The following is a 22,290-nucleotide window of genomic DNA, read 5'->3' as shown; positions in this document are numbered from 1 at the left end:
TTATAAGGCTTACTGCGTTTGTCTTCCCGTTCCTATTAATAAAGTCTGGGAATGTGGGGAAGAAATATGGGTGGGTGACAGGGTTTTTAATGGTGCCTCACCTTAAATGCATTTTAAAATATGTAAATCAATAAAAAAATTATTTGTAATAGCAGCCTAAGAGTGCTGGTTAGCCTGGCACGGAGTGAAATGCACGCTACAAGCCCTATTACCATACATCCTGGGAGCTGTAGTTAGGATTAATCTGTCAAAGGGGATGGTTTAGTGTTGATGAATATGACATGTGACCATTAACGATGTTGATTTTATCTCCCGAGATTAGCATGATTTACTTCGGATGGATAATAATGTCATTTGCTTGATGCAGGAGATCTGTTTACGAGCTGATTAAATTGTAAGGCCTTGCCTCATTTCATGCTATTTGGTTTACAGCTTCATTACCACAATCACAAAAGCTGGGGAAATGTCCCACATTCCATGTCACAATAAATCACTGCTTCACGTTGCTGGGATGGATTTTAGCAGTTCTGCCCAGCAAGGACCGTTCTTGGCTCTCCACTAATCTGTGATCCAGAATACATTAGGGGGATCTTCGGGAACACCGGAATGCGAGGGGGCAGGAATCCTCTCGGATCTTTTAATTGAGATTAAGGAAGTCCTTGAGTAATTAGCTGTAACAAATTGCCTTATTATTTAGACAGTGAAGTCACTGTTTTTGTTGCAAGGATGATTACCATAAATATGCAGAAAAGTGACACTCAGGGAACCAGGAGGGAAGCTGGGAAGCAAATTCCATTTTCACCCCATTATCCTTTGGTCTGGGAGAGGGGCGATGGGAGTGCAAGGTGTACAGGGGACATGCGTGGTAGGTCCTCAACCCCGCCGTGCTTCTTCGAAGTGGAGTGGGAGGAGGCGTGCACCATACACCCACAACATCGTGCCGGCTTCCTCAGCACCTCTGGGTGGGATGTGGCTGAAGGGGAGGAAAGAGAGGAGAACGCCTGGCACCTGGGTCAGAGGAGAAATGTGTAAACCCTAGACCTGTTCACTCCATGCCAACTCCGTGCCGGACTGAGCTGGTAGTACGATCCTCTACTCTGTGCCTAGGGGGGAGAGAGGAGGCATGTAAGATGGAAAAGACAGGGCTGTGTACCCCTCAAAAAAGCTGGGGAGGCAGAAAACACAGGCCTGAAATAATTGTCTACATTTCTAATAACACCTAAGAGATTTTGAGTTCTTAACTCCTGCCAGATCCTGGTCTCAGCACTGACACAACCCTAGGAGACTGGCAGTGTTGTTCTCACCCCATGTTACAGATGAGGAGACCACGGCTGGGGCTGGGGGTTGTTTAGCAATGTGCCCAAGGTCACAGAGCCAGCCAGGGACAGAGCTAGAACTTGAACCCAGGCAATGGGGCTCGGAATTTGGCACAGGACCTATGCACTGAGCTTGCCATTTGGCTCAAGGTGAGGCCATTTTAGCAAAGAGTCAAGGAGGGAGAATTTTCAGGCCTTCACCAATTCTTACTCCTGAATTGAAGCCTGTGACTGTGCGTAGGTGCTTCCTGCTTCCTGCAAAGAATTTAGGATGAGCAGTAACCAGGAGCACTGAGGCCAGGTCTCAGATGGGAACTTTAGTAAGATTTTGTGATGAGCACAACCAAAGAAGATATACGACTACATATACTTCCTCAGGGGCAGGCCTTTGGAAATAGCAATAATTGCAAAGGGCAAAGGTAGCCTCTCTCTGTTTCTCAGCTCAACATCTCCCTAGGACACCAAAGAATAAAGAGTTGGGGGTGGGGTTGTGGCCTTCTAAAAAGCTCTGCAGAAGAGGTAACTCCAGAATTCCTAAACTCCATGCCGTTTCACTTCTGAACTGGAAATGGGGCCCTCAAGTGTCTGCATCCCTTAACCAGACTCATTATTGTGTCCTTATAGTAGAGACCCGTTGTGGCCTCCAATCTCCATTCCTCTGTTTTTCCTGTACTAGAACCCTGATTTGTAATTGATTCTAATAAAATAAAGACCACATTTCCCAGCATCGCTTGAGGCTAGGTGAGCCATACAACTAATATGGGAGCCATTTATTGAGTTCTACTCTGAGCCAGGCCCTGTGCTAAGTGTTGGTTGGGATAAAGATACGTGAGATGCAAACCCTGTCCCTAGCCAGCCAAGCTGCTGTTCTGTCCTTCAATCACTGATCTGGCAATCTGTCAGGTGGGATTGATCTATCAGTCAATCAGCATGCTAGCTATTTGGTCAATGGCCAGACACTTGCCCTGTAGGCATTGGTCCTAGTACTGAACTCTCAAGGTGCATAGATGGGGGTACTTTGGCCACAGTCCCAGACAGGTAGAATTTGATGCCAGGCCTAGGGATAAACCCCAAGAAATGTGCATACTCTTATCTTACAGCATACACAAAAATTAAAGACTTAAACATAAGGCCTGACACCATAAAACTCCTAGAAGAAAACATAAGGAAACATCTCCTTGACATTGGTATTGGCAATGATTTTTTGGGATATGACACCAAAAGCAACAAAAGGGAAGAAATGCAAAAAATAGACAAGTGGGATTACATCAAATGAGAAAGCTTTTGTACAGCAAAGGAAACAATCAGCAAAATGAAAAGGGAACTTACAGAATGGGAGAAAATATTCGCACACCATCTGTCTGATAAGAGGTTAATATGCAAAATATATAAGGAACGCATACAACTAAATAGCAAAAAAACAAATAACCTATTTAAAAATGGGCAAAACACCTGAGTGGACATTTTTCCAAAGAAGACATACAAATGACCAACAGGTACATGAAAAGTGCTCAACATCACTAATCATCAGGGAAATGCAAATCAAAACCACAACAAGATCTTACCTCCCAACTGTTAGAATGGCTATCAACAAAAAGATGAGATTACAAGTGTTGGCGAGGCTGTGGGGAAAGGAGAACCCTTGTGTACTCGAGCTGGGAATGTAAATTGGTACTGACATTAGGGAAAACAGTGTGGAGGTTCCTCAAAAAATTAAAAATAGAACCACCGTATGATCCAGCAATCTTACTTCTGGGTTGAAGGAAATGTAATTGGTATCTCTAAAACAGATCTATACTTTATGTTCATTGCAGCATTATTCATAACAGCTAAGGTATGAAATCAGTCTACATGGATCCATGTGCTTATGGATGGATGAAGAGATAAGCACACACACGCCCATACACACATACACACAAAGAGGAATATCATTCAGCAATAAAGAAGAAGGAAATCCTGCCATCCTGCCATTTGCGACGATATGGTTGAACCTGGAGGACATTATGCTAAGTGAAATAAGTTAGACACAGAAAAACAAATACTATGTTATATGACACATATAATGAAATTTAAAATAGTTAAACTCACAGAGGCAAAGAATAGCATGATTATGGTGGTTGCCTGGGCTGGGGGAGTAGGGGAAATGGGGAGATGTTGGTGACAAAGGGAACAAGGTTATAAGATAAGTAAGTTCTGGGGTTCTAATGTACGGCATGGTGATTATGGTGAATAATACTGTATTGTATACTTGAAATTTGCCACAAGAATAGATCTTCAATGTTTTCACCATACGTACGCATACAAGGCAACCATGTGAGGTGAAGGACGCATTAATTAACTTGATGATGGTGAGCATTTCACGATGTATCCCAATAATGCTCTGGCATTGGAGCCATGCCCCCTCTGAGGTCTCTTGTCCACCCAACATGTGGTACCTCTGACCGCCTGCCCATCCTTGGTCTCCTGTGTCTGCCTCTTGGTCACAGAAGCTTCCTCTGTGACCTTCATCTCTTTGCCTCTCCAGGTTTGACATTTGTTCCTTGTGCAGATATAATTAGGGGAAAAGAATATATACAAGGGAACACACACTTTTCTATCCCTTATGCTTGGAGACTCCTTCCTTTCCTCAGCTTCTCTGCCACCACACTGCCCTCTTGGCCTTCTGGGGACAGAGACAGAGAAGGTGTGCAGCCTGGGAACTTCCTTTGTGGGATGGACTATGAGGCCAAGCCAAGGGCCCAGTGTGAGGGGGTTAGAGAGGCAACCATCCTGGGGAGTCCAAAGCCTGGTCAAAGCTATGAGCTAGGGGCTAGGAATACAGATAAAGGATCATTTCTGTCTGGTTTGGGGCATTCTCTTACGATGGTAAAAGGGATTCTGGCCTGTATTAGTCACGTATGGTTATGAAAAATGGACTCTAAGATTTAGTGGCTTAAAGCAATAATGACATTTATTTTGTTCATGTATCAGCAATTTGGGCGGGGCTTTGTGGGGAGGGCTCATCTCTGCTCCACTCACTGTCAGCTGGGACACCCCAAGGCTGGAGGCTAGAATCTTCTGAGTCTTGTCACTCCATGTGGCAGTTGATGCCACTGTTGGCTGGGATTTTAGCCAGGGCTGTCACTGGAACACCTGTATGTGGCCTGTGTGACCATTTGGCTTCCGCAGAGCACGGGGATTCAAGGGTGAGCCTTCCTAGGGGAGGCAGTATTACCTGTCCTGACAGTCTTGGAAGTCACATGCGTCACTTCTGCTCTGATCACAGCCCTGCCCAGATTCAAGGGAGGGGTATGTAGACCTCACCTGTTGAGGGATGAGTGTCAACTTCATAATATAAGAGGGGCACATGGGATGGGATATTTTGGTGCCGCCATCTTTGGAAAATACATAGGCAAAATGACTGTTCCTCAGAAGCCTTCATCAAGAGTTTCAGGCTCCACCCTAATCCAGTTTTGTTCTTTGGTTTTCTCTCCCTGGGTGCATATCCCTGATACACCAAATTTCAACTCTCTTTTCTGTGCTTACAGCTCACAAATTTATATCTCCAGCCCTGATCTGCTGCAGGCATTGGAAACTCAACCCATATAAAACCCACACTCTATTTTTCTGCCAAAGTCTGCTGTTCCTCAGAATTCCTCCCAGATGCCCAGATGTGGCAGACTCCTGGTTAGCTTACCATTCCCAAATCTATTCTCCCCTTCTTCCTTGCACATGGCCGCTGGGCAGAAACTACATGCCACAGCTGTGTGTGGCCAGGTGACTATGAATAACTTCTACCTTACTTGTTCAGAAGGACATCACGTGCCCTGGACTTTGTCCCTTCCCCCTGGGACTAGTTTGATCACACTGATGAGTACAATAACCTAGGGGATGAAGGAGTACCAAGATGGAAGAAACTTGGGTCTCTAAATGACATCACATAGCAGAGCAGCCTCACCAACATTGACAGCAGAGACCTGAGAGAAACTTCGGTCTGATTTAAGTCACTGTATTTGAAGGTTTATTGTTCCAGCAGTGTAGCTTAATGACATAAGCTAAAGACCTTGGGACTATATTTGCCTTCCCTTTCTCCTTTCTAGTCCCTGCCCATCACTGAGTCCAGTCCATCATACTTTCTTGCTGTCCCTTGGAACTGTCTTTGCTTTGCCTGTCCTGCAACTTCTCCTCTGCTTCCAGCTCTCCCCTTCTCTTGTCTAAACCATCTGACCTCTGAGCCGTCCCTTTCTCCAGTAGCTTGTTATTTCATGCTGTAATGGTATTCCTCTGCTCAAAGACCTTTGATGGCTCCCCATTGCTTATCAAGACCCCATCTATTCCCACCATATTCTCACCTCCTCCCTCTGCTACAGCCACATCCCTGCCAAGCACCCTCATGGGCTGTCCCCACTCCATGCCTTTGGTCCTTCTGGTCCCTCCTCCGTATTTCCAAATTCCCCATTTTCACCCACCAAATGCATATTTATTGCCAAGCCCAGATCAAGTGTTCCCTCCTCCTCAGTGATTTCCACATCCTTTTATGGGAATTAATCCTCTGCCCCCACTGTGATAGCTCTTATCACAACCCACCTTAAGGCAGCAGTTGTTTCCATGACCCACTAGACTGGACAGTGTGTTGAAGGCAGACACAATTTCCTGGTCGTCTTTCCACTGCCTTCGTGACAAAGAGAATGCTGTGTGTGCAGCAAGAGCTCGTTACACGCTTGCCAGTGAAAACACTCACTTTCCCTGTCTGGAGGATCACAACTCTGACTGGGCAGTGGTCTTGCTGTAGATGACAAGGTTGTCTTCGTTCTTGCCTGAGGGACCTCCCCAGGGAACTCTAAGGGAGGCAAGAGGGGCTGCCCTTCTCACACTTCCCTGGGGACTGGGGAAGGAGCAGCTCTGAGAGTAGTACCTGTGAACTGAAGTGCATGGAGTGTGGAGCGAAACAGCTCTGGCCTTGGATTTCAGCCCACCACTTACTAGCTGTGTGACTTCAGGCATGACACTAACCTCTCTGAATCTGTTTTTCTTTTATTAACATGAGATTAACATAGTACTTATGTCCTAGAGATATTACAGGATGAAAAAACATAAAGAAATATAAAGGTCCTGGCATAAGGAAAATGCTTAAAAAATGGTAATAATAATAATAACAATCATCAGCATCATCTAATTTCTTTCCTATGGCTGAGACTCTGCCTGGTGAGAGAGGGCCAGGGCAGCCTCCCCTCTAGGCCTGGCCCACTGGAATCCTTGTTGTCGGATGGGGTTTCCCTATGGACAAAAGTTAGAGAATGTGCGGTATCGTGACTGGCTTGGCCCCAGCTGGGCAGTTTGGTGGGTACCTGTAGGACGTAGTGCCGGGTGGGGCTGGGGGGAGGGGCCCGCTGCCTGTGGCTGACCGCAGAGGGGTTAGGGTTGGATGAAATCTGACTGGCCGGCCTCAACACCCAAAGCTCCAAAGTCAGGAGCAGAGATCTGAGCAGGCTGCCGAAGCAGCTAGGCAGCCGAGGCTTGCCACATCAGGTGGGCTGCCAACATCATTCCACACGGACCTGCTTTGGTGTAAAGGGACCCAAGCCCCCAGATAACCAGGCTTTGGTTCTAGCAGATGGAACATCCTGAGGACAGTCGAAAGGTGGCCTGCTTGCAGTGGGGACAGAGAGGGAGGCTATGCTCTCCCTAAATACCCCACAGACTAACTATGGGGGCAGCAGAGCTTATCCACGTCCTCCTCACTGGCCCTGTCAGCAAGGAAGCTCCCTGCTTCCCACTGATCCAGGGCCCGAGCTGCTGGATCTGTGGGTTTCAGCTGGCTAAGCGGGACGAGAATAGGTGGGTCCTGTGGTGTGCTGGGGAGTATTTAACAAACAGCTCTCTGGTGCAGGAAGCCTTCATTTGTAGTGTTTGCCAATGGCTTTTGTGTGAATACTCCCACCATGGCTGATTTGAAGCTATCAACATCATGCCACAGAATGAGAATCTGGGAAGAGGTGTGCCTAATTTTGTGAGCCAGTATGAACTGATTCCAGCACACCACCGGGTGGGGTCTGACACCTGTGTTAGGGGAGGAAGGTAGATGTGTGTGTGTTCTGTATACAGACAGGTAGAGATCACTATGCAGTGGCTAAAAAGCACAAAAATAATGGCTCTGGAGTCTTAATAGGCTCTAACAGAATCCCAGCTCTGGGGCGCCTGGGTGGCACAGTCGTTAAGCATCTGCCTTCGGCTCAGGGCGTGATCCCAGCGTTCTGGGATCGAGCCCCGCATCAGGCTCCTCGGCTGGGAGCCTGCTTCTTCCTCTCCCACTCCCCCTGCTTGTGTTCCCTCTCTTGCTGGCTGTCTCTCTCTGTCAAATAAATAAATAAAATCTTAAAAAAAAAAAAAAAAGAATCCCAGCTCTGCCATTTGCTGGCTGTGTGACCTTGGGCAAGTCACTTTACCTCTCTGTGCCTCAGTTTCCTCATCTATAAAATGGGGCTAATTATAGTGCCCACTTCATAGAGTTCTTCTGAAGACTGCATATTGGCTTGTGGTAGATTGACATAAATGTTATTTATTACAGTTAATCACACAGAGTCGTTGAAATGTTGCCTTGGTCAGAATAGTTTAGAACTGAAAACCCAGAATCCCTCATGGCATTTCCCAAAGGCATGGTCTTTTTATATTTAATCTTGGATTTCCTTCAAGATTGAGGAGTTTAAATCCACAGGTCCATGAACTACCTGAAATTTTTCCAGTGTTGAGTATATATGCTTATTTCTATAAAGAGGGGCCATAGTTTTTATCGGCTTCTAAAAAAAAAAAAAAAAAACCTGTGGTTTCTGCATCCTTCCCTCAACCACAAAAGGCTTAAGAACTAGTGATGTGGAGGGTGTAGAATTCCCACACCACAGGAACTGCCCCCAGAGGATGTGGGGGAGAGGAGATGTTCATAGAGCGTGTGGAAGGAAAAGGGCAGAGTCACAGAGAGATCCGCAGAGGTTGGTGAGAACTCCTTCGTTGAGACCTAAGGCTGAGAAAGCTTCCAGCAACAGGGCAACAGAAAAGCTCACGTTCACGCATCCATTCCTGATTTCTTGTTACCCCTCCAGTTCCAAGACCGTCCTCTTCCCTTCTCCAGTGTCCCCCCTGTGGCCCATGCCCTCCTCGGTCCAGCAGAGGCATGGCCAGAGAGTTACTGCTTTTCAGGAGGCGTGAGTCAAACTCCCTTGGCTGTTGCTCTGATTTGCTGATGCCATTTGTGTTCTTTTTGGTTGTGTTTTGTTTCTTTTAGGTTTCTGGAGTTCCACTATAGTTATTTAAGGTCAGGTTAGTGCAAAGTTGATTTAGCATCAGTCTACTTCTGTTTTGAGTTGGAGGCTGTATTCAGTGTTTTATTTACATGGAAGGGGTGGTGGGTCAGTTTACAATGCTTCTCCCTTTCCACCCACTTGTTTTTTGTTTTTGTTTTTGTTTTAAATTTAAAAGACCACCCCTTCCTCTTCCTGGCTTGCTGTTGTGCATGGAGTTTAGGGCCAAAGTGAAGAGGTCTCTCAGCAAAATTTTTTATAGGGGGAAAAATTACTCTTGACAGGTTTCACCCTAAATCATTGCAGCATACAACTCCAGGGGCACTTAAAAGGAACAAAACCCACCAACCTTGAAGTACAACTTCTGAGGGCTTATGAAGTACCACCCCTGCCCACTCTATCAACAAGAATCCGTGGTTTAGAGGTAGAAATCACCATCCAGTGACCCCCTGAAAGGCCACCAACAAAAGAACTCTCTTAAGACCCTGGTTCTGATTGACCCCATCTGTGGATTGCAGGGGAATCTGCTAATGTTCTATCCCAGCTCCCACCCCTCCAACTCCCTTAAGTACAGAACCCTGAATTTATTTGAGGCAGCAGCGTGCCCAGCTAAACATTACAATTCCCAGCCTCCCCTGCAGCTAAGCATGCCATGTGACTAAGTTCTACCCAATAAAGTAGAAGCTGAAGATTTGTGTGTGGATTCCAGAAAGACTCGTTAAAGCAGAGGGGACGCTTTTACCTTCCTCATTTCACTCCTCCTTCCTGTTGCTCAGGATAAGGTAATGGGAGCTGAGCTCAAGCAGCCATCTTGGACTCAGAGCTGCTGTGAGGACAAAGCTTCCAGGTTGTGGTGGCACAGCCCAAGACAGAACCATCTGGGTCCCTGATGACAGAGGGCCATTCTTAGCCTGGACTGCCCACCTCCAGATGGAGAGAACATTTATCTTCTTCAAGCCACTATTTAAGGGTCTAACTGATTCATAGAAGCTTACTCAGCCCTGAGTTTTGTGCCATGGACAAAGACATTCATGGTTCCTCTAGGGCCACTGTTACTTTTCCTCCTACTCTTTGAAAGAATCACCTCACCCAAGATGGTCCAGTTCCTTTGCATCTCTCTCCCCTTCTGCCTTTTGGGTTTTTTGTTTTGTTTTGTTTTCCTCTGTCTTCCCCTCTCTCCCTCCTGCTCTTCTTTCCTTCCCCTTCTCTCCTTCCCTCTAACATTTATTGAACATTTACTATGTTCTAGGTACCATGCTAGCTGCCAGGACTAGAAACAGGTACAGAAGACGGCCCCTCCTCCCCAGTGCCTCAGAGTCCAGGCTGTCAGGAAAATGTAAAGAGAAATGATGGCAGGATGGACAAGTACTACAGGAGCAAAGAGAAGGACAATGATTCCAATGGAAAGGACCTGTGGGCGTCCAGGAGGAGATGACGCAGGCTTGAGATTTGAAGCAGGAGTTTTGAGTTGCTGGTAATTAGGAAAATACAGAGGACCAAGATTCCAGGCATAGGGTAGCACAGTACAGTGCAGAGATTAAGTATTTGAGCTCTGGAGTGCAGTTACTTCTCTCTCGTCTTCACCTCCCCTACTTGTAAAATGAGACTAGTAATGGTAATAGGACTAGATGAGTGCCTGGACAGTAAGTGCGCCATACATGCTCCTTACTAACATTGTTTTTATTGCTAAGTGTGCTGCTTACCCAAGGTATGCACAGTCTGATATCAGTTTTGGAGACAAGTGTCGCTGAGGTTATAAGTGTCACTTGTCCATGGTCACACAATTATGAAGAGGCACCACTCAAACCCAAGTGTCCTCATCCCTAGTCCAGTGGGATGGACTTCTACCTTCTTATACTTCTATCTTCTGCCTTTGCAGTAAGTGTGGAGGGAATGCAACTTGAGGGAAAGATCAGTGTGTGGTGGGGGGAAAACTTGGAGGGCTTCCCGGAAGAGATGAGTCTTGAGGGAAGGGGACCTTGGAAGGCATTTCAGGGAATGAGTGTATGATGAGCACAACAGACCAAGGTGTTGGAGACTAGCTGGCTGGCAGAGGGTCTGAATTGTGAGGACTGTTGAGACACGGATTGGGACAGGCAAAGAGGGGCCAGATTAGAAGATGAGCCATGATGACAGGCACTCTGATGGCCAGGTAATGGAGAGAGAATTTGAGCTGTTGGGCCACAGGGAGCCCCAGTTAGTTCTTGAGCAAGAAGGCTGGTCATAATAAAACAAAACGTTGGGAAGAAGGAAAGAAATCTGTCTTTACGGAGAGTCAGTATGGGCCAGGAAGTAGGTTAGGCATTTTCACGTTATTTTATTTGAGCTTCACAACAACCCCATTGGGTTAGTATTAATGTCCCCATTTAACAGATGAGAAAACCGAGGCCCAGAGAAACCGAGTCACAGAGTTGAGCCAGTGGTGGAGCTGAAAGTTCAATTTAGATCAGCCTGACCCCACATCTGGGCTCTTTCCACTGCACCATGTGGCTTTCAGTTGTTCTCACTCTCAGAAAGCCCCTTGTGCTGTGGGTTTTCCCATGAGGTGTGCAGGGGTTTGAGTCTTTTTTTGCAGGCCAGACACCCCCAGGGCAAAACCTGGAGTCACATAGGGCTGAAAGGGCTCCGTGTCCCTGGGACTTTGGGGAATCCCCAGCATAGGGTAGGGTAAAGTACTTGGGCTCTGGGCTACAGAGAAATGGGTTTAGATCCTCGCTTTGCTTGAACTGGAGCACTATCCCTAAGTCCCACTGAGCCTCAGCTGAAGCAGGGCAACAGGGTGAGCCCTGGATTAGGAGCCAGGCTGGGCATAGGTCCAAACCCCAGCCGGAAGTGACAAATACCTGAAGAGGTGAAATGATAAGATACATGTGTTCACTTCAGAATAATGGGGTTGTGGGGGAAGGTGAGTTGGAGGGGGCAGAGGGGAAACAAGATCGGCCATAAGTTCATAACTGAGGCTGGGTGATGGGTTTAGGGGGTCTATTATACCGTTCTTTCTACCTCTGTGTATGTATGCGAACCCATAATAAAAAGTAAAATAATAATAACAACACTGAGAACTTTAAAAAAAAGAAACGACAACCCACAAACAACAAATATGTCCACCACACTGTCCCCCAGCTGAATCAGACTCTCTGGTTCCCGCCATGGTCATGCTCTGTAACATCCTGAGTGAGAGCAGGCCAGCCTGAGCTTTGTAGTCATTCTGAACACAGCCAGGCCTCTAGCCTTAGTGGATGAGGAACCCTAAGCTGATATGTGCAGAAGAGGACATCGGATGGTCTCCCAGGGACAAGTCTCACCTTCTTGGCACCTCGCACAGGTTTTCCAAAGCACAGGGAGTTCATCAACTAGAGGGGCTTTTTTCATCTGCCTGTCTGTACTGCTTACAGACGACTGGGCACGAAGACACCAGGATCACTGTGTCAGGAGTTGAGTGGAGGGAGTCTTGTGCTTTCTCTGCAGATCTCGCCACTGACTGCCAGGACTTAGCCTCAGTTTCTCTATCTCTGTCAGGAGCGAGTAAAGAGATGGACGGCCCTTGACAAGAGGTAGGCCCTGGGGGCCACTTTAGGATGACAGACAGGGTGACCTGTCACAGCCTTGAGGGTGGCGGTGGGAGCCTGTAGTTGGGGAGGAGCCCACGACATCTGGGCCAACTCCTCTGGGACAGGGAAACAGAGCAAGAGGAACACAACAGCGGAAGCTAGAGCAGGTGGAGAGCCGCAGAGGACATGATTCACAGCAGGAGCGGAGCGAGAAAGTACAAAGAGAGGACTCCCAGACACCGCTCCGCCAGCGAAAGTGGAGGCGCGGGGTGGCGGGATGACCACCCCCCCCGTGGCCTGCTCCAGGGCCTGGGTTCTCTTTCTCCTTCGCGGTCTGCTGGGCTCCGCAGCGCCGCCTGGCGGACACGCCGCTGTTTGCTCCGGCTTCGGCAGCAGCCGGCGGAGGCTCCGGGATCCCGCCGCAGATCCGGAGAAAGCTGGAGAGAGCCGCCGAGGGCGCCGTAGGGGTGGGCGTTTGTTCCGCGAGGCGGACTCGCACCCGGGCCTGGATGCATAGCACAGACTGGCATCCTCTCTTCACTAACTCCGCGCCCGGCTGACTCGGTTCCATCCAACACGTCGGGGAACCCTTTCTCCCTCTAATCCCCAGGCCCCCAGCTCCGGCATTTTGCTGCCTCTGAGCACCTTCTCTGGGAAGGAGGTCTCATTAAAATTTCAAGGCGTTTGGTTTTGATTTTTGTTAATAAAATACCAAGAGTGGGCGTGAAGGCACGAACTTGTCCAATTTGTCTCCCTGCGGGTCTCAGACCTGAAATTCCAGGGCGGGGTAACTTCTAGGTCCTTTCGCGCCCAAGCGGGTCCTGGCGGGCGAGACGTGGTGGCGCAAGGACCCCTGTCCGAAGCCACGAGTCTAAAAGGGAGAAGCGTGTGGCTCAGAGTGGCCAGGGGCGTGTGGCTGGTGCCGGTGAGAGGGTGAGCAGGGGCCTGGCTCTCATGTCGCAAGCCGTGGGTCCTGGAGCGGTGGGGACTCGGACCTCACCACCTCCTGGAACGTCCGCCCCTCCCACTTGCGGGGGTGCCCTGTGGCGGGGGTCTGTCCCGGGGATGATAATCCCCGATCGGCCGGGGTTCTCGAGCAGCCAGGCCCAGCCAGGCCCAGCCCAGCTTCTCTTAGCCGCAACAGAGGGGGATAGGTGCTGCGGCGTCCCAGGACACAGCCCGCTGGGGTCCTCCTCCGGCGCCAACTCCTGTTCCCGGAGTCGGGGAGCGCGGGCCTAAGGGTCGGAGGCGACCGAGCCTGAGTCTCCATTAAGTTGTCTCCGGGCGGAGGCCTGAGAGCTCCCGCAGCGTCCCGTTGGTCGCCGGGGCTGCTTTGCGTGCAACCCGGGAAAAGGCCCCGCAGACGCGAGGCTGACGCAGGGAGGAGAGTGGAAAATCTCAAAGTCGCCAGCCCCCGAGCTAATGGCGGCGGGAACGGCGCGGTTGACCGACCGAGGCCAGAGGCTGAGGGCGGCCTCTGCGCGGCGGTGAGCCTCCCGAGGCAGCAGGGGGAGCTTGACGCCGAGGGAGGCCGGCGGTTTGGAGAACTCAGAACCGCCTGACCCCAGGGAGAGGGGAATTAGGGGTGCGTACACAGCGCCGCGACTCCGTGGTCCCAGGATCCCAGGAAAGTGGCGCACTGGGCCCAGAGCTCCCGTGGACCCGGGAGGGCGAGCGCCCAGGGCTGGAGCACGAGTGTGTGTGTGTGTGTGTGTGTGTGTGTGTGTGGTGGGGGTGGACGAGGGGGCTTCGGCGCCCTCCTCCCCCCGAAAAAGATTAGGGCTCTTCTTTGCGTGGTTCCATCGGAGCTTTTCGCAGCTCAGTCCCGCCGCTCAAGTTGGCGAGAAGGGAGCTGTGCGCGCCGCAGGGATGCGCGTCCGGACGGAGGGTCCCGCCGCGCCTTTACCGATCCGAGCTTGCAGCCCAGAACAAGCGCTCAGCGCCCACCTGGTTGCCTCGGCAAGACCGAGAATGGGCTCCGGGACCCTCTCGGGGCCGAATCTGAAGGGGCTTGCAGGTCTCGGCCCCGGCGCGCTCTCCCGCGGCGCAGACCCGGGTACAGCCCGGGCTGCAGAGAAATCTGGACGCGGAAAAGCGGCCGCGGCGCGGGCCAGCCGCGAGCCGGGACTCCGGAGAGAGGAAGGAGCCCCGGTGTGGGGTGTTGAGGGGTGGGTCCCAGCAGCCAGAGGGAGAAAAGGAGAGCTAACTTACTTTCCCCCGAGGGGCAAGAAGGATCTGGTGCACTCAGCCCAGGCCTGGGAAACAGGTTCCCAAGCGCTCACCGTCCCCCGGTCTATCCCGGCTGCCCGCCCGGGACTGGGGATGCTTGGAAAGCAAAGACAGGGACAGCGGGCAGTGGCACCTCCCGGGGGCTAAGGCCTCGGGGAGAGTCTGGGACCGCGCCGCTCTCTGTACAAAACAAAAGCCAAATTCTCAAAAATCTCAAGAGGGAAATAATGATTTTTAAAAATCACTTTTTTCTTTCACTTTTAACAAACCGTGTGCTGGGAGAAAAATTAAAAACTAAATGAGTGATTGCTCAGGACACTGTCTACAAATTGTGAAATCCCCTGTTTTAAAAATATTTTCCCCAAGGCCAACCCCACGACTGGCCAGCCCTTTGCTTCTTCCTGAAAATCACAACAAAAACAATAGGAAATGCAGCCACGGTCCTGGAAAGTAGGAGCAGCCGTGAGGCCCAGGGAACCCACTGCGGCCGAAACTGCCATGCTCTTCCTTTCTCTTTAACCAAAAAATAAAAAAGATAAGAAGAAGAAGTAAAACCTTTTAATACATCAAATATACGGAATTTTAATCTTTAAAGCGATACATTGTCTATTATTTTAGTACATGACGTAAACCTTACTTGTCCCCTTCTCAGCGGGTGGACTTAAAAATTAAAAATAGTTGTGTTCCTTTTAAAGAACAAAATAAGGCAAATGAGGTTTTGGAATAGAATTGTTTTTCCTTTTTTTTTTTTTTGTTTTCTTCCAGAATACATACAAAAAAATACCCATTCTCTTTCGATGGTATACACCTTAAAAATAATTGCAATTTGAAATCAGAGCTGACAAATTGTGACTTGTTTTGTTTTGCTTTTTCATTTTTTGTAACAAACATGCATGTAAATTTGTGTTTCAATCAGACATTAAATAAGAACGTACAATACAATAATAGCAATTTTAAAGTAACATTAAAGAGAAGACCTCTAGTTCTGTGGCGGTTTTGTATTTATTTATAATCTACAAGGGACGGGAGGGTTTGTTTTCCACATTTTTACCCTCATGATTTAATTTTTTTTTTTTTTACCCCTCCTCCTTTTTACCTACGGAGCTCAAACTAAATAATGCACTTTTGAACCACGGGTCCGCTTGGAGCTAACATAAATAAATACTAGTGTCCACCGATGCAGTTCTCAGATGAACACTTTCTCAATTAATTTTTCCTTCTTTTTCTATAAAAAGTCAAATGATATTTTTTCAACTTTTATAAAGTTTGGGTGGGTGGGGAGGTAAGAGGTGGGGGAAAGGGGAGTTTCCCACCGGGTCTCCGTCGCTGTTTTGGGTAGATAGATACGGTATATATATTTTTCCTTTCCTGGCCCGGGTCATCCCCACGCGCGGGTGACAGTAGCCTCTGCCCTGTTCCCACCCCTCCCTCGGCTCCTCCCTCCCCCCTGCTCCTTTCTCTACCTCGCTAACCCTCCCCACCGCCCTCACTGATACCCCAGTGCCGAGGCCGTGGTCAGTCTCTGTCCGTAGAGGGCGTAGGGGGAGTAGTAGGGTCCGGTGGCGGCGGGCACGGGCACAGGAGCGCCGGGTGTGGGGAGCGGGCTCTTGGAGTAGGGGTGGTAGCGGCTGCTGAGTCCCAGCGCGTGGTGGGGGCTGCGCAGCGCCAGCGTCCCGGGACTGCCCGGAGCGCCCGACGTGGGGATGTGCATGTGGCAAGCCATGGCGGCCGCTGCGGCGCTGGCCAGAGACGATGAGCTAGGGTAGCCCGACAGCAGTTTGTCTGTCCCGGGGAAGGCCGTATGGGTCCGCAAGTGGCTCAGCAGCTCTTCGGACGTGGCGAAGCGCTTGTCGCAGGGCCCGTTGGCCGACACCCAGTTGCAGATGTGGGGGAGCGGGTCGTTAGGGAGCATGAAGCCGTAGGGGTAGAGGGGGTGGCCGGCCAGGGAGGGCGGTGTGGCGCCGGCAGCGGCGGCAGCTGTTAGCGATGAGTGCACGCCGTGCAGCGGGTGCGTGGGGTACACCAGCGGGTATCCTGACTTGAGCGCCGCGGCCGCCGCGGCCGGATCGTGAGCGCAGGAAGCGCTGGCTGCCGCTGCCCCTGCCAGGTGGCTGGCGCAGTGGTAGCTGAGGCAGTACGGGTCCCGGCACAAACTGGCTGTCATCACGGATGGCGGCGACGCCCCGGCCAAGGGGCTGGAACCAGCCGGCTTACTGCAGCCCAGAGAGCCGGCCGCGGCCGCCGCCAGTTGCGCCCCCACCAGGCTGCCCGGCTTGGTGGGGTCAAGTGCCACGCCGTGTGGCAGGAATTGAGGCGGGTAGCCAGCGTAGGCCCCAGCCAGGCTGCCTGGATAGGTCATGCCCGCGGGAGGCAGAGGGAACACTGTCTGGCCCGGCTTGTAGGGCGATACCGGAGCCACCAGCCCAGAGCCCAGTACTGAGGAGGAGGTGGGCGCGCTGGGGCCTGAACCGGAGCTGGAGCCCGATGAGCCGCCGCAGTCTGAGCCTAGAGCCTTGCCCCCGGGGCCCCCATCTGGGTGCTGGTTTACGTCCACATTAATCCCTCCGCCGCAGCTAATCCGGCCGTGCGCCAACCCCGCGGGTCCCCCTTCGGCCGAGGTACCCCCGGAACCCTTGCTGTTGCCACCGCCGCCGCCCACGTCGGGGTCCTTCTTGTCGTCCTTGCCCTCTGGGCCGCCCCCGGCCGAAGGCAGCATGCCTCCTGGCGAGCAGGCCGAGGCGCTGGAGCTTGGGCTGCCTGTCCTGGGCGTGAATGGCTGGCAGGTGGCGCTCGGTACCCGGAATCCGGACTTCTCTGCTGAAACCCCCCCGCCGCCGCCCCCGCCACCACCGCCTCCGCCGCCGCCGCCTCCCGGCTCCTTCTTATCCGAGCCGGGTTTGGAGTACGGCTTGAAACTCGACTTGTCCTCCACGCCGATGTCGCTCAGCTTGAGGGGGCCCGACTTTGCGTCCTTGTCGCCCCCGGTGCCGCTCCCGGCACCGCCCGCACCGCCCCCATTGGAGGCGACAGAAGAGAGTTTGGAAGAGGGCGAGGGGTCGGGCTTCCCGATCTGTGAGCATGTTTGCGCCAACAGCGCCAGCGGGCTCTTCTTGGCATCAAGCTGCGGGGTCAGACGTGGGGTTGGGGGTAGCACAAAGAGAAAGAAGGGGAAACCCTTTAGAATCCTGGCTTCTAGGGTTCAAACGCCCTTCCGCAACCGTCATTGAAGATCCTCCCAGTTCTAGGCACAATTCTAGGCAGCACCACTTCACCTCCCCCCAAACGGACAGACAGACAGACAGACACTCGCCCTTGAGAAAGGCGGCAGCCTCCCCCCCCACCCCCGCCTGCCAAATCAGGATATTTCCTGCCCTGTCTAAGCGCTAACTGTATATTTTAAAATACCCACTAAATGTTTTGGTTTCTGACTTCTAAACCCAGAGCTATACCTTACCCCCCCATACACACACACACACACACACACACACACACACACACACACACACACATTCTTCAGAGTAAGGGCTTCGGCAGTTGGCGCCTTAGAGGCTGTGTACAAATACCAGCTTCTGGGGAACCTTAAGACTGAGACTTTGGAACCGCATTTCGGACTTCCGCCCGTCTCCCGGGCCGAAAGTGAGGGGGCCTGGGTCGGGGTTGGGGCTTTAATACCAAAGAGAGAAATAAGTTTTGGCTGCTTTGTCCCCTAGCATTCATACTCCATCCTACCTCCTCCCCCCTTTCCGCCCTAGTTTTACGGTTCGGGAGCACTATGCTCTCCCCCATCCCGGAGCTGAATCACTCTGACCCCCCCACTCCCACCCCCAGATCCCGAGAGAAAGAAATCTGGTGGAGCGGCAGCCAGGGTGGTGGTCCCAGCGCGAACCGGGGAGAGGGTCCTTACCTCGATGGGGCTGACGGGAGTGGAAGGCAGGGGCTGCAGGTACTCGGGGTGCAAAATGTGGCCAGTCCGTGCCGTCAGCATCTTCAGCACCTTGATGGGCAGGCGGTTTGCCTGGCGGAGAGGATCAGAGGGGGGCACAGCGTGCACAAAAGGCTTGGTGCTGCCGGCCGGGGACGAGCCTTGGCCGGGGACGGAGCTATTTCCAGAGAGAGCGCTGGTCCAGGCAGGGTCCGCACTGCTGCCGCCGCCGCCGCCGCTGTGCTTACTGCTTCTTAGGGCAGAAAGCGAGGGCGCTGTGCTCATGACCCACCCGCACGCATGGGAGCAGCGGGGGGAGGGCTCCGGGAGGCGCGGGGCGGGCTCCGGGCTGCGCGCTCGCCCGGGGAGCAGAAGCAGTAGGAGGAGGAGGAGCTGGCGCGGCGGCCACGGGCACCCAGCGCGCCTTCTCGGCGCCTGGAGCCAGAAGCGAATAATCCTGGGTGGCCCGCAGCGGTGCCGTGGCCGAGCGGGAGGAGCCGGCCGGACTGTGGGAGTGCCGGGTGGCTCGCCGTGTCCGCCTCGGGCTGTGCCCCTGCGCTGCGCACTCGCGACCCGGCGCTGGCGCTGCGCTTGGCGATGTGAGCCGCTGCCTGTCCAGCCGGGGCTCTGGCGAGGAAACTCACTTCAAAAGCAGCTGCACAGAGGGGGAGATTAAAGCCTTTGCCGCCTTCCAATCAAATGGGAGCCCGAGGTGATTGGAGGGTCAAGGGGATGTGACGCGTCCCGCGCCGCCGCCGCCGCCGCCGCCGCCGCCGCCGCCGCCGCCGCCGCCAGGACTCTCAGCGCTGGTTTTAATGGGCAGCTCCTTCTTCACCGCCCCCCTCCCGCGTGTCCCCTCCCTCGATTTCGCTCCGAGGACGAGCTGGACATTTATTCTGCGTTTCCTATCTGCCGCCTCCCTCTTTTTTCTTCCTCGTCGTCCTTCCTTTCCCTGGCTCGAAAATAAACTGAAGCCTTCTTTTTGCAGGAGGGTGCGTATGAGAAACAGATTGAGGGGGTGACCAGAAGGAGCAACGGCGGGAGTCTGGACAACGGCCGGACTATCAACTCCAGGGGCGCACAGGGGACCCACACACCAAATATTCTGTCTCGCTCAGTAATTGAAATCTCTCGCGGCGCGGCCGCCAGGGTAAGGAAAGGTGCGGAGCGGGTGACGGAGGAAGTCCGCCCGCCCGCTTAGATTTCCCGGAGATTTGGTAGCGGAGAAACCAGAAGCTAGGTGGGCAGCGGAGGCGGCGGCAGCTCTTCTCCCGGCTTTGCGCGGGGCTCCCAGCCCTTCCCAGCCACGTGACTCTCGGGGACGCGCAGATTGGGGCTGGAGCGGGGGTCACATGTTTCCTCTGTTTCACACTCAGTCTTCTGTCCCCCCCTTTCTTACTCTCCCCTGCTACCCTCTCTTCTCCTCTCTCCCCCTCTCCTCAGTTCTTTGGGCATCTCCACCCCTCCATCAATTGTCAATGTTCCTCGACCGCAATCAATCAGTTATTTGTCAGCTCTTGTCAATCCGCCCGTGATTTATGTCAGCTTTTGTTGCTGATTACAAGGCGGGTGCGACTTGAAGGGAAAAAGAGAGAGGGAGAGAGAGAGAGATGGAGAGTAAGGAAGAGACCAAGGGGGAGCCAGCGGAGGGGGAAAGAGGAGCAGCCTCTTGAGATGGGGTGGGGGTGGCTCTAAGAAAAAGAATGAAAGAGAGGAAAAGAGGCTCTCTGTGTTAGGAAAATGAATAGTGAGAGTAAAGTGCGCAGGTGTGCCCAGGGCGCTGAGAGGGTTGCACAGGCCGGAGGTGTGCGCCTCGCCTCTCTCGATGTGGAAGAAAGATACACCTTTCTACCTCTGGGACTTCAGTCTGTTGGGGCCGCGGAGGGAGGAGCTGCCCCGGGTACCCGAGACGGGCGACGGCGACGTCTAAGATGGGAGATATTTTTGTCCGCAGGGTAGTCCCTCGGGAGCATGAGGATGTCAGCTGCTAGCCTGCCGCGGACCCCACCCTTCGTAGTGCCCCGGCCCCAAACTCACTTCTTTCTAAGAGCCACACCACAACGTAATTTTGAGTCCTGGAGGTCAGTGGTGGGGTACCTCCTCCCCGACTTAATTCTTTGATCTCCCTTCGGATCGTGCCTAGGGCTGAGAGGCTGCGAAGAGGCCTGGCCATGGGTGTACGGTGGAGACGTCTCAAGCTGACTCAGGTCCCCTCTCCAGTCCTCTCCCACCCTGCGGTATCCCCGCAGGTTTGGCAGCCGGGGTTGCTCTGGGCTGCTCACTCGAATTTATAGGAACGCCAAGCCGGGACTGACCTGCGTTGGGAAAGCAAAGGGAAGGAGCGAGAGAGGGAGGGGGCAGCTGCCTGTAGGAACTTGGGTCTTTCAGGGAAGCGGAGCGGGACTGCCGTGTTCCCCTTGACTTGCACCGTCACTCGGGCGGTTCGGAAGGAAGAGGGGAGGCGCTGTGCGTGCCTCTGTGTACCTGGAGCTGGGTGCACAAGTGTCTATGTACGTCTGTGCCGCTGTGTGTGTTGTCAGCGCTTGGTAGCGTTCGGAGCGAGTTCGGAGGTTGCCTCCAGAAACTCGCAGAAACTGGAAGGGGGCAATAGGAGGACACAACCCCTTCCTCGGAAGGACTTGGAAGACTTTGAATCTCCCCTCCCCCACTTTTCCGCCCCGGCTCTTCTTTTGTTGTCAAGTCCTTTGATAAATGGTAGGGCAGGGAGTGCGGGGAGCCAGGAGCCAGTCTGTACCCGCGAGGGGGGCAGGGGCCGGGTCTAGCGACCCGATTTCCTTCGGCGCTGAGCCCCGTACCGCGGGGGTCGAGTCTGGGACCTGCCCTCCGCAGGCTCGCCTTCTCCTCTCTCACCCCCCCCTTTGTCTCTCTTCCACTCCACACAGGTACCGAGAACTTTCTGGGGTGAGTTTTAGAATTTTCTCATAGGCATTCTTTTCCTGTGTTTTAATCTTATCCCTTGACTCTTTAGGTTGGTAAACTTGATGAGACTGTAACTTGACTGAAGATAATTTGGAGAAGAGGGAAGTGTGTATTTTGGGCTGCTGTTTGTCGGTGTGCGTGTGTATAGGTGTAAGAACACACCTTCGTTCAAGGGGATTTGGTGTCTGTCTGTGCGGAGGTGAGGCAGGTGAGTCCGTGAGACGGTGGTGAGGCCACACGCGACGTTGTGAAGATTGTCTGAATAATCTTTGGGGAGCGAGTCCCAGATGCCTGTTTCTGAGGGCAGGACAGTCCTGAGCTGTCTCTGCAGGGCAGCGTGTGGTGGAGGCCGCTTGTGTCCTGCGGGTGTGTTAGTGTCTGTGTCATTGAGTGCGCGGCTGTCGAGGTGCCGGCAGGGATCAACTGTGGAGTTCCCAGCTTCGCGAGCCCAGCCGTGAGTCGCGCGTCCCCGCAGCCTCCTCGCGAGGCCCGGACACTGCATGCTGGGGGCGGCATCCGAAGCTGGAGGTGCCTGCGGGCGTCTCCTCTCGCCCCCCACCCCGACAGACCCCCAGTCTCCAGACTCAGTTCTTTCCCTCTCCTGGAATTCCAGCAGCTTTTTCTTTACACCGGGCGGCTCAGGGGCGGCAACTCCAGCACCTAAAGCCTGGGGGAACCAGAGAGTGAGCCCCGCGTGCCCCAGAATGGGCGTGCCTCGGTGTGCGGCACACGCTCGCAGGCCTGCGCCGTGCGGTGCGCGCGCGGGTCGCGGTCCGCATGCGTTCACTCTTCGCAAACCCCAACTCGGAAGGTCCGAGCGCACGGGGGCGCCTGGGGGCCTGCGCGTCCCGGCTTTCCGCAGGCGTCAGCATCCGAGCCTGCGCACCTCTCCCGGGAGGCCAAATCCCTGAAGGCCTTGCAGGCCTTGAGGGTGGGGGAGTTATTAATTACTCCACACTAGGCCTAAAGCCTCCAACCCCAGCGGCGGTTGGCGTGGATGTCCTGCGGATTTTATTTGCACACAGTGTAAATGATTTGTTTTCTCTAAAAAAGGAGTG

The 22,290-nt window shown here is 52.9% G+C and overlaps 1 protein-coding gene across 1 annotated transcript; it reads right to left on the bottom strand.

Annotated features, from left to right (window-relative positions):
• Positions 1-10,883: 10,883 nt before the first annotated feature.
• Positions 10,884-18,729, bottom strand: ZNF503 (zinc finger protein 503). Its single transcript, XM_026504522.4, has 2 exons — positions 18,275-18,729; positions 10,884-17,491 (listed from the first exon to the last, which is right to left on the bottom strand). The coding sequence occupies exons 1-2, from the start codon at positions 18,575-18,577 to the stop codon at positions 15,857-15,859; spliced, it is 1,938 nt and encodes a 645-aa protein (XP_026360307.1). The 5' UTR covers positions 18,578-18,729; the 3' UTR covers positions 10,884-15,856.
• Between the last annotated feature and the right edge of the window lie 3,561 nt (positions 18,730-22,290).

Source organism: Ursus arctos, unplaced genomic scaffold, assembly GCF_023065955.2.
Source record: "Ursus arctos isolate Adak ecotype North America unplaced genomic scaffold, UrsArc2.0 scaffold_7, whole genome shotgun sequence".
NCBI lineage: Eukaryota > Metazoa > Chordata > Mammalia > Carnivora > Ursidae > Ursus > Ursus arctos.
The sequence above is the reverse complement of the archived record's forward strand: the minus strand, read 5'-3'. Positions and strand labels throughout refer to the sequence as shown.